The sequence below is a fragment of the Triticum aestivum genome, chromosome 5B (assembly GCF_018294505.1).
Source record: "Triticum aestivum cultivar Chinese Spring chromosome 5B, IWGSC CS RefSeq v2.1, whole genome shotgun sequence".
In the NCBI taxonomy this organism is placed as follows: domain Eukaryota; kingdom Viridiplantae; phylum Streptophyta; class Magnoliopsida; order Poales; family Poaceae; genus Triticum; species Triticum aestivum.
In genome coordinates this window covers 269,100,165-269,112,198 of record NC_057807.1, presented here as the reverse complement: position 1 = coordinate 269,112,198, position 12,034 = coordinate 269,100,165, and the positions used below count along the sequence as shown (strand labels likewise).

The following is a 12,034-nucleotide window of genomic DNA, read 5'->3' as shown; positions in this document are numbered from 1 at the left end:
GGAATCAACATTTCAATAAATTAGTTAAAGAGTTTTGACTTTTTTGAAATGATGAAGAAACTTGTGAAGTTTAGTGGAAACTCTATAGCATTTCTAAATCTTATATGTGATTGACATATTGTAGATTTCAAATAACATAAAAGTTTCTAAGCATAAACAAAATTTGAAGAACATGTTTCCAACAGAAGTCTAAAGCAAAGCAAATTATTGGAGATAATGATCTATAGAGATAGATCAAGATGTCTCATTGCACTAAGCTGGATTGAATACATTGACAAGTTTTAAAATGGAGAAAGGGTTTTCTCTGAAAGTCACATAACATGATGCTTAGTAGAAATCAATGTCCAATGACAATTGATGAGCATAAACAGATGAATAAATTCATCATGAATGTTATGATATGTATAAAGGCAAATGTCTTATGACAGGTACCAAAAGTAATCCTGGATTGGATCACCAGGTGATTATTAATATGATTAAGTAACTCATAAATTACAAAGAATTATTTTACGGAGGACATGAAGTAGCTCATCGTAAAAGGTTACACAAATAAAAACTTCATGGGCTATAATTGCTTGGAATAGTTTTCTAGCATGAACAATGTTGAGGATTCTATGACGAAGATATACATACAACATTAGATGTTTCAAAGTTGTCTGAATCAAGAAGTGTCTTGATATAATCAATGTAAACTCAAGAGTGACAAAACCAATGACAATATATTATAAATATATTTGATCAAGAAGTGTCTTGATATTATTGGTGTAATCACAAGTGTGTTAAAATCAATCACACTATATTATGAATATAGTTAATCAAGAGGTATCTTGATATAATTGAACCAATGATACTATACAGGATATAGCTAATCAATAGATATCTTGATATAATTGGTGTGATCCCTAGTGCAATGAAACCAGTGACATTGTATTATGAATAATAGTGCCATTTGTTTTGAGCAAAAGGAATCAATATCCTACAAAAGAGACATGACTAACACAAATATTATATGTTTTGAATGTATCAAAACTAATAACAAAGACTTTACCACGAGCAAAGCATGAGCAACACCGGATAAAGCCAAAGGTGTTAAAATAGACTATGCAACTAGATTATTGACTCTAGTGCAAGTGGGAGACTGTTGGAAATATGCCCTAGAGGCAATAATATTTTATTATTATATTTTCATTTCATAATTAAGAGTTTATGTTTCATGCTATAACTGTTGTGATATTGGAATATGCAATTCAGTGGAGAACTCATATGCACGTGTGAAATGATAAACAGTATAATGTAGGTTCCTAGTCTTGCCTCACTGACCGGCTCAAGCGTTGTTGGTGATCATGTTTTCGGATCTTAGGATATCGTTAAGTGTAACGATTGTCCTGAAACAACATTGCGAGTGTGATGTTAGAAGAATGATCAAATTGAATCGACCCAATCTTGTTTGTTATACTTTGATATAATATCGTCTGAAATCAATTGTTATAATATGGAGTGTTAGCATGTGTTTTAGTTACTTAGACCATGAGAGTATCGTAGTCACTTCCTACCGTACGATGGACTTTGGGGTTACTCAAACGTCATCGATAACTAGGTGATCATAACGACAACTTACAGGTTTATCCGAAAGTTTTACAAGGGACTAGATAGCTCAAGAATGGGATTTGCTCGTCTGACGATGGAGACATATTATTAGGGCCCTCTCGGTGTAAGGACATCCATCCTTGTATGGACAAACACAGGTGGCTACATCACAGGGATGCCGGTACACTTCAGCGAGAAAGAAGAACAAAATCGGCAACGGGATCAACGGTATAGTGAGCATGTGCATGACTCAGGAGGATACCGATGCACCCTGGGTTTTGTAAAGTATCGCGAAGCAAAGGTAACATCACATAATAACCAAAGGTTCACTCGAATGTCACTCGTATAATCGTAGGGATCAATATGGACGTCCACGGTTCCGCTATCAGACATTGAACGAAGTGATTTCGTTCATGTCTATGATTTACCGAACCTACGGGGTCATAAGCTTAAGGTAATGATAATCTGCTGAGTTTTAGTAGGATGATATTATCGAGATTTATTTGTGGAATTGTTTCATTAATATTCGAAATAGTTCCGAGAGGAACCGGAAGCGTTTCGGGGTCACAGGAAGGGTTTCGAAGTTTATCGAGCAATACCGGGTATTACTAATAAATAATATACAGGTGGAAAATGTTTCCGAAGGATATAATTATATAATATTCTCTAGTAATTGTTAGAGAACTTTTATAATTAATTTAATATCAACAGGCCTTAAAAGGCCAAGTAATGAAGGGAGAATTGGGCCACCAAGGCCCAAGAGGGGAGGCGCCCCTCTTCCCATAGTGGGAGGCCGAATGGGGTGGGGGGAGGTCTCCCCTCCCCCCTTTGGCCGGGGCAAGGGGAGGGGAGTCCTTCCCCTCCTCTTGGCAGCCCCTCCTCCCCTCCAACATATATATACTAGAGATATTGAGCACTTCTGTATACAGAAGTTTTGGAGCCTCATCTAGTTCCTCTAGTTCTAGTTCTAGTTGATCCTAGTTGATCAATTAGAGCTCGGCCTAGATCCTCTAATCCACATAATTAGAAGCCCAATGTGGTTCTAATGGCCTCCCTCTAATTCTCCAGCTACGATTAGCTGACGGCGAAGGGCTACTAGATTGTGAAGACCGTATGTTTGCGACCAAGTAGAGAGGCCGTGCTTTCGATCTTCAGTTCGAGGGATCATTCAAGGGCGGTTCGCGGGATCGTCATAAACAGTTCAAGGGACTACAAGTACGATCTACACTGACTCGTCTACTTCCGCTGCACTCCGGAGTTGGTAACGATCGTTGATCCAAACCCTATATGCATCTTCATATTGTTCGTGGGTGTTCGTAGGACAATTTTTTTCCACTACCCTTCCCAACAATGTGACCTTAGTGTCTTCCGTTAGCTATCGCGTGTATGTGATGAGAAGTAGGATGATTGAGTTGTCTCAATACGGCGCTCCTTGAGAGACAACATTATGTGAGGGGCCGGACATTAGTAGGTTGCACATTACTCCTGGCGTGTCGTGGGGGCCTCTCTTGTCCGATCACCTGGATGGCGCGCACCCGAGCGACTCGCCTTGGGGCTCCATGACGGATGGACAACAAGCGTGCGCGGGGCCACCCTCATGCGGTGCTCTGTCGCACACCCCCACTCACGTACGAGAGCAGAGGCGAGAACCACTTGTCGGCGTCCTCGCTCTGCGAGGGCGAAGGCGCGCGAGCCGACGCATGTGAGCGCAATGTACGCCCCACCTGTCATGACTAAACCAGTCTGGCTTGCGTCGCGCCCGCGCGCGGCTTGCTGGGAGCTTTTGTGGTTGTCTGTTGCGTGATGGTGTGCTGCGGGCGCTTCCCCTGGGCTCTCTGTCCCGTTCGATCTGTCTGGACGGCGCGCACGTAAGCAGCTTTCCTCGGCGGTCAATGACGAATGGACCGCGGGCGCGACCGGGCCACCGTGAGCCCTCTCGCACGTGCTAACGTAGGGCTTTTTGGGCATACCACACGCACTGGCTATCGTGGCCGAAGTCACCGAACCAGCCCAGATGGGGCTAGCGGACGCAGACATGCGGGCCTTGCTTACCCCTCTCGTGCGGCGCACATGCGAGAGGGCTCACGGTTGGACGCCCAAAAAACCCTACGCTGGCACATGCGAGAGGGCTCACGGTGGCGTCCACCGGCCCCGTCTGGGCTGGTTCCGCTGTCAATGGTGTAGGGCCTGCTGTCGGTATAATTTTTGCTCTGTGGTTAACTATTTCCTTCATGGTGTGGTGCCGGCGTGTTTCGTTCGACCGACCCGAGTGCTCGCCATGCCAAGTTGTTCCATTCATGTTACTCGGGTAGGCGCATGCGGCCACGTCAGTTCGTGCGAGCCTGGCGGCGGTTCGCGCGAGCCGGCTTGGGGTGCATAAATTAAAAAAAGATGTTGCATGGATGCGCTTAAATATTGCAACATCTTTTTGGTTATTTTTCTCATAGTGCAGGAACAGAGTGCAGATGGATTTTCACAAGTGAGTAGGGCGTTTCTGTGCCCAGGCTCATCTGCACCTGGTTAGAAAAAAATTTAAAAAAATTCAAAAGAAAATCTCAAAAAAATCCAAAAAAAAAATTATGCGGTAGAAAATTTGATGCGTGAGGCCCGCTCCTAATTTCGAGTCATTTGGACATCTGAGCAGCTCTCAGCAAAAAAGACAAATCGGTCCAAAATAGTACATGAACAATAAATTTTTTACAGACCTCCAATTTGTCTTTTTTGAGCTCCTCAGATATCTAAATGATTTGAAAATTGAAGCGGACCTTGCGCATCAAATTGTCTACCGCACAAAAAAATTAATTTTTTTTTGAACTTTTTTAGTATTTGTTTTGATTTTTTTCGTCAGCGCGGGTGCAAATGAGTGCAGAGATGGATTTTCGCAAGTGCCACAACAATATTAGCTATGTAGTACTCCCTCCGTTCCGATTTACTCGTCGTGGTTTTAGTTCAACCACGACGAGTAAATCGAAACGGAGGGAGTACAAAATAAATGCTACATACTGATTTTATGTTGTATAATATACCCTTATGCACTTCATTAAAGAAATTGACAGTTTTAATAGCATTTTAGATAGGATTTCACAAAGAAATTTGCCTATTTTCATAGGATATATCCCAAATTTTAAAGGACAGCCTGAGTGCAAAGGCACCATCCTGATTTGTCAAATCAACAGCAGCCAAACACAACCGAAAATGTTCATACAACCTCAAACGCCAGAACCAATTTCAGTTCAATGGACATTATGGTCGATCATACAACGCATCAAACTCCTTGGTGCTAAACAAGACAATCACGCTCTTGTCTGGAAAAGATCTTGGAGATCGATTATATCAGCGAGAACTCCTGCGGCAGTGGTGTCGTTCCCGGCTCCTGCACCCTGGATCACCAGCGGGGAGCTCTCGTAGCATCTGCTGTATATCTCCACCTGAACAAGAGAAACGATGCATTTGTAGTTAAATGGTCTAAAAGGGTTAACAAGATACTGGTACGTCCAGTGGAAGGAAGAAGAAACCCTGCTCAGACCCATTGGCTTTTTTGTTTTGAGATGAAAATAAGCACACCCTGGGCTGCTGACAGAGAAGTGCCATATGACATTGAACAAACAAGAAACAGAAAAATATTAACATACCACATTGTCACTTCCCCTCAATCTCCCCAGTGCAGAATCTTTTGGGACCTCTTGAAGGCCCACTTGACACCTACAAAATGAGGACATCATGAACAATAAGACTAACCTACCAGCATGCACAAAATAAGCATTTGAAGAAATCATGGTTTTTTGTTTCTGCTGTAGTTTTAGAGAACAGATTGGAGGCCTTGATGTACAGGAAAAAGCACTGAGTGATGATGCAAAAGGACATTGCACAATGCACAGTGCCCATCAAATTGGGCAGGACACATACCCTGTGCTTCCAATGACACAAACATAGCGCAGAACATTTCCCCTCAAAGATGCTGCCTTGACCCTTTCTTCAATCGTCTCATCAAGTTTTGCCAACCCACTCTCAAGGAAATCCGTTGTGGACATAACCTCAGGTCCTAACTCACTCGGATATAAACTCTCAACCTGAAAAGAATTACAAAATTAGCTCATCTAATAGTTTAGAGTACCTATTCAGTTACACAAACTTCCTCACTAGAATGTAGGGCAGTATATATGATGTAGCTTTCTGTCAAAAATAGGAACTCAAACAAGCAATGATTTTTTAGGTTAAAAAACGACTATTGGACCAATCTAATAATAGCTAACAGGCATTGTAGGGTAGTTTTCCCAGCTGTAGCATGTTATCTAATCTACTCCCTAGTGGACAAGAGAAGTCCTATGAATAAAAAACCAAGTGCCAGCATATGAAAACTACGAACCAAGTTATCGCCAAGTAGAGTGATTTGGAAAATAATTGACTCGTCTAGAACCTACGTGATTGTTTGTCAACAGTCAGACTAAGAGTAAGGGAGTATGCATATCGGTAAGCTATAACAACAAAAAAAGAGCACCCCGTGCACAAAAAACCATGTTTGTACAAAAACAAGCACATCAGAATAATTCAAATCGCTGAACAATATTGAAGATAGGCATACATTGATATTCTCCATGCTGATCTGCTGCCCGAGAAGCCTAGCTAGGATCAACGCCTGCATACAAACCGAATTTGTTTGACCAATTAACAATGAATCAAATGAAAGTTAACATCTGAAACCTGAACATAAGTTCCCTTTCTGGAGAAACATAATATTATGCAATGTAAAACAAATATAAATGGCTATCCGGAAGGTGAAGGTATTGAAATTCAAAATAGGATAAGTAGATAAAGTAGGCCCGTCCTGTTTGAATTGGATGGGCATTTTGTTATTTTGGTTGTAGTGGTTAAGATTCTTTTTATCGAATCTTAGCAATAAAACATAAACTCATCAAAAGTAACATGCAACGGCAGTTAGAATATACTCTCTCCGTTCCATAATGTAGTGCATATAGATTTTTTGAAAAGTCAAACCACACAAACTTTGACCAAGTTCCTGGAGAAAAATATTTACATCTAGAACGCCAAGCATATATCATTAGATTCATCATAAGATGTACTTCCATATTTTATATATTTGGTATTGTAGATATAAATAGTTTTCTCCAGAAACTTGGTCAAAGTTTGACTTCTTAAAAAATCTATACGCACTGCATTATGGAACGGAGGGAGTACATAGAAGTTCACTACTTCACTTAGCAGAAGAAGAAAAATCTGTCAAAGGCTAAACAAAGACACAAGTAAAGTGAATTGTGTTGATATTCATGAGTAGAACACAGCTAACGAACTCAATGCATGCAGAGACATGAGCTATCTAACCTTTCTAGCCACATCCATCCCACTTAGATCATCACGTGGATCTACAAAAAATAAACAGCAGAGTAAATGCACTTTCCCATGCAAAGCATAAGTTAAGCAAAGTATATGCATCCTAGTCCTTAGTTAAAAGCCAAGTATATGCACCTTTCAGATGTTTTCCACAAAGAAAAGACAGACACAAAAATATAAATCATTCAGTGAACTGTTTTTTTTTCTGATTTCATGTGTTTCTAGGAAAGTAGGTCAGGTCTATAGCTACGCTCGAAAACCGCCTTAAGACAACCATAAGTGCACGTTTTAGATTATATTTCTAAAGTTTACTAATGAAAGTAGAAAAATAGCATGAGAGTACATCAGTATATTTCCATCGTTTTAGTCTAAGCTTTACCAATTTTCCATATACTCATCAAACAGCGTTCTGTCAGAAGAAAAATATATATTAATATGGCATAATACAGATAAATGTAGCAACATATTGCTTCAATCCGAATAAAATTATCCAGTCTCCTTCCAAACCAATGATACAACTATCCTTTACTTCCGTACCATAGTTTCCAGGAAATAAACTTATATTGACAGAATTTTCTCCTCACTGACCAATGGTAAATAACTTGACACATATAAATATCATGATGACAGGTATGAGGTGAGTATACATCTTTTAGACCTGGTTCTGTATAACCAAGAGCCTTGGCAGTTTTCACAACTTCACTAATTTTTTTTCCATCCTCCAGCTCACTCATCACATAGCCAAGTGTACCTACAATAGTGTATTAAGGAAAGAGTGTATTGTATTGTTATTTGTACAACACTGCCTTATCATAACAAGCATGCTAAAAATTATGTACCACTCAGACTGCCAACGATTCGGGAAACTGGATCTCCAGATGCAATAATGCGGGTTACAGAAGCTATTACAGGCAAACCTGCTCCAACCTGGAAGTAAGAATTGCAAAGATTGGTGGAGATCCTTTGTAAAGATTGAAACATCAGATATCAAATAAACAGTGGAAAGACCAAAATAAGATAATGTAATATACATGATTTGACATTTTGACTCCTACAGTCCAGTCACATTATCATTTTTGACATAAAATGAACAAGAATAATGAATGAACATGCGTGATGAACAAACTATCAGAATACGTCACAAAAAGATGATATACAATATGAAAAGAGCAAGAAATCAAGAAATGATTTACTAGTAACATGTGCATACGGTAGATTCAAATCTTATCTGACGGAAGTGGGATGTCAACTTTTTAAAATCCTCCTGCACGAAAGCAAGCAAATCACGTAAAGCATTATCTCATTGACTGAATATAAACCAGTGAATCTTATACATCACTTGGTAAGACTAGGAGTCGAGATGGCCTTACATAAGCACATGTAAGAGGTTTTTTGTTTGCCAAAACAACGCAGCATCCATGATTCACGGCATCCTTCAGCACACCAACAGTGTCATAAGTTGCAGAACAATCAACTATCACCAGACCTGCAAAAAGTGTTCAAGTGTAACACAAGCAGTAAAGAAGATAGATAACAGGAAGTATCACCAAAATCATCACACAGAGCAAAGCTGGGATCTTCATTTTATGTTTTCTATTGATTGAAACAAATAACATGGCAAGCATAATATATGGTGTGCGAGGGAAAATGGGTTGGTGTGTTGCCTGTGATATATGAGCAACAGAGTGCAGAATCAACAAACCGGTTGTTCTTCCAAGCATGGTAGCTGCATCGATGACTTTCCCCATTGCCTCCGGCTTGTTGAACACCTGACAGTGCCCTAGATTTCCACAACCAATCCAGTCATACATCAAATTCCATTGCATGTACGGGAAGAAAAGTAGATTAAATTCCGATTAATGCCGTATCTTTACATAGTGCTCTGAAGAATGTCGTACACACTTGCGCTGCATGTTAGACTATGTATAGCTTCTGTACTTATGTACGTATATTGTATGTATTGTAACACATCCATTATATATAATGAGATAAGCCACCCCTAGAGGGTTGTGCTGGTTCCCCCAAAACTTATTGTCTTACATGGTATCACGCAAGGTTACGATCGCTTCCGCTTCCAAACCCTAATACCCGCACCGCCGCCGCAGCCACCGCCGCCTTCACCGCCGCCATGTCGAGCGCCGCCACCACCGGTTCCACTGCTGCGGGGTTCCTCCCGGCCTCTCTTGCGGCTCTGCTCAACCTCCCGCTCGATGCCGTCGCCGTTCCGGCTCCGATCGGGACCAGGAGCATCGGCTCCGTCTACTCCACGCCGCCGGCGCCCTCGCTTGGGCGCGACCTCGTGGTCCACACCGCGGCGCCGCCGTCCGCTGCGGACTCCGCGGGCGTCGTCCCGCCGCTCCTGCCGCAAGCGGATCACACCGCCCCGCTGGCGGGGTTGGCGGCGTCCGCCCCGGCCGCGGGCCTTGCGGCGTCCGACCCGGCCGCGAGCTTTGCGGCGTCCGCTCTGGCTGCGGTCCCGCCTCCTCCCGCATCGGCTTCGGTGCCTCCGGCTGCCTCCATGGTGTTTGCACCCCAGGCAGCCCCCTCGATGGGATCGTCTTCGCCGCCGCCGTTTCACTTCGGTCATCTCATCACCATCAAGCTCTCCGCCGACAACTACATCTTCTGGCGTGCGCAGGTTCTCCCGCTCTTGGGGAGTCACTACCTGCTAGGCTACGTCGACGGATCGCTTCCCTGCCCACCCGCACTGGTAGACAGCGTGCACGGTCCGGTCTACAATCCGGCCCATCGCGTCTGGACGGGGCAGGACCAGGCGAACCTCTCCTCCATCCAGGGGTCGCTCTCGCCGGCAGTTGCCGGACTTGTTGTCTTCGCGAAGACGTCTCATGAGGCCTGGACCATCCTTGAGCGAACCTTTGCAGCGCAGTCCCAGGCTCGTGTCTCTGCACTCCGTTGTCAGCTTGGAGAGTGTCAGAAGCTTGACTCCACTGCCACTGAGTTCAACAAGGTCAAGGGCCTCGCCGACACATTGGCCTCCATTGGACAGCCCCTCACCGACTCCGAGTTCAACTCGTTTATTGTCAATGGTCTTGATGAGGAGTATGATGCCTTAGTCGAGATCATCAACGAGCGGGGCAACTCGACACCCATGCTGGCACACGAGGTTTTCTCTCGGCTCCTTCTCACTGAGCAACGGGTCGAGACACGCCGCTCCAGGGGCACTGGCTCCCTCTCGGCCAACGCCGCCACCAAGGGTGGCCGCTCTTCTTCATCACCCCGGTCTCCCTTGGGGCTGCCACCGTCGCCCGCCTCGGCCCCCCCCACCTACTGCGACCTTACCGGGGGCTGGTGGTCCACGTGTGTGCCAGCTTTGTGGCCGTGATGGGCACTGGGCCTCCAAGTGTCATAAGCGCTTCCAGCGAAGCTTCCTTGGTCTTGGCAATGACGGCAAAGATACACGCAACAATGCCCGTCAGGTCGCCATGGCTGATCGTCCCGCGCCGCAGAAGCAACAGGGACACACTCAGTCCTACTCCATCGATCCACACTGGTACATGGACTCTGGGGCGACAGAGCATCTGACCAGCGAGATGGGGAAGCTTCACACTCGTGAACCCTATCATGGCTCCGACAAGATCCACACCGCCAATGGAGCAGGTATGCACATCTCTCATATTGGTCAAGCATCTCTTCTCACTAGACATGCCAATAGGAGTCTTCAGCTTCGCAATGTTCTTCGAGTTCCATCTGTGACCCGTAATCTTCTTTCAGTTCCTAAACTCACACGTGATAATAATGTGCTTTGTGAATTTCACCCTTTTGATCTTTTTATTAAGGATCGGGGCACGAGGGACATTCTTCTTAGTGGGCGTTGTGCCAGGGCCTCTACCGTCTGGAGCATCCTGGCGTCGCCCGTGTTTTCAGTGGAGTTCGGGTCTCTCCGTCACAGTGACATGCTCGTCTTGGTCACCCGGCCACACCTATTGTCCGTCATATTTTGCGTCGTCATGAGCTTCCAGACTATCACTTTGTACGGGAACGTGTATCACAGAAGCAACTCCAGATCAAGTTTATCTCATCTAAGGATCAACTTGCAGACATCTTCACTAAGCCTTTACCTCTGCCACAGTTTGAGGCTTGTAGGCGCAATCTTACCCTTCTCAGTTCTTTAGAAAGTGGCTAAGATTGAGGGAGGGTGTTAGACTATGTATAGCTTCTGTACTTATGTACGTATATTGTACGTATTGTAACACATCCATTATATATAATGAGATAAGCCACCCCTAGAGGGTTGTGCTGGTTCCCCCAAAACTTATTGTCTTACACTGCAACATAAGGATCGATACGGATGCGATGAAACTAAACATACCGCGAGCGAGCAGCGAGGACAGAGGCGAGCCGGCGGACTTGGCGGAGCAGAGGTCGTTGAGGAGCGCGTCATCGAGGCCGCTGGCGCGGACGTCGTCTGCGACGAGCAGCGAGGAGCTGTCGGCAACGCCCACCACCCGGATGGAGACGCCCTATAATCAGAAGCAGGCAGCACGCATGAGCGCCGCCGAATCGGGGAGGGGGAAAGCGGCGGGTGGATGAACCTGACCTGGTTGGCGTGGAGAGGCCTGCAGGAGACGATGTGGCGGAGGAGGTGGCGGCCGACGCCGCCGCAGCCGAGGAGCACCACCGGCAGGACCGACATAGCCTGCGCCTGCGGCATTTGGAAACTCGGATCGGCTTCGATTCGTCTCGTCCAGAGAGGAGTTGCTGGAGTGTTCCTAGCGCCGGCAGCAGAGTTTTTAGCTGCTCCGTTGGGGGTTCGGCCGTTTGGGCTGTACCTACCGCGGCATGGCCCAGTCATGTACTGTGGCCACTGACATATGTTGTGATTCTCCTGAAAAATTATGTTGTTTTTTCTCGTGAATACGCAAAGGATGCATATATTTTCATTGGTAGAAGAAAATAAAAAGGATGCATATATTTTCATTGGTAGAAGAAAATAAAATAAACACAAAGAGGTATAACACATGACACGGACGTGTGGATGTGATGCCTGGAGCAGAGGGACAAGGATGCTTAGTCCGCAAAAAAAAGGGACAAAGGATGCTTGAACAGCGGATACAACACAGCTAAACCCACGAAATCC

The 12,034-nt window shown here is 44.7% G+C and overlaps 1 protein-coding gene across 1 annotated transcript; it reads right to left on the bottom strand.

Annotated features, from left to right (window-relative positions):
- Positions 1-4,666: 4,666 nt before the first annotated feature.
- On the bottom strand, positions 4,667-11,757 carry LOC123111311 (homoserine dehydrogenase). Its single transcript, XM_044532076.1, has 12 exons — positions 11,495-11,757; positions 11,267-11,417; positions 8,639-8,716; positions 8,307-8,422; positions 8,147-8,200; positions 7,776-7,863; positions 7,595-7,687; positions 6,928-6,968; positions 6,170-6,223; positions 5,494-5,657; positions 5,220-5,289; positions 4,667-5,015 (listed from the first exon to the last, which is right to left on the bottom strand). Exons 1-12 carry the CDS (start codon positions 11,747-11,749, stop codon positions 4,881-4,883), a joined length of 1,299 nt encoding a protein of 432 aa, XP_044388011.1. The 5' UTR covers positions 11,750-11,757; the 3' UTR covers positions 4,667-4,880.
- Positions 11,758-12,034: the final 277 nt, after the last annotated feature.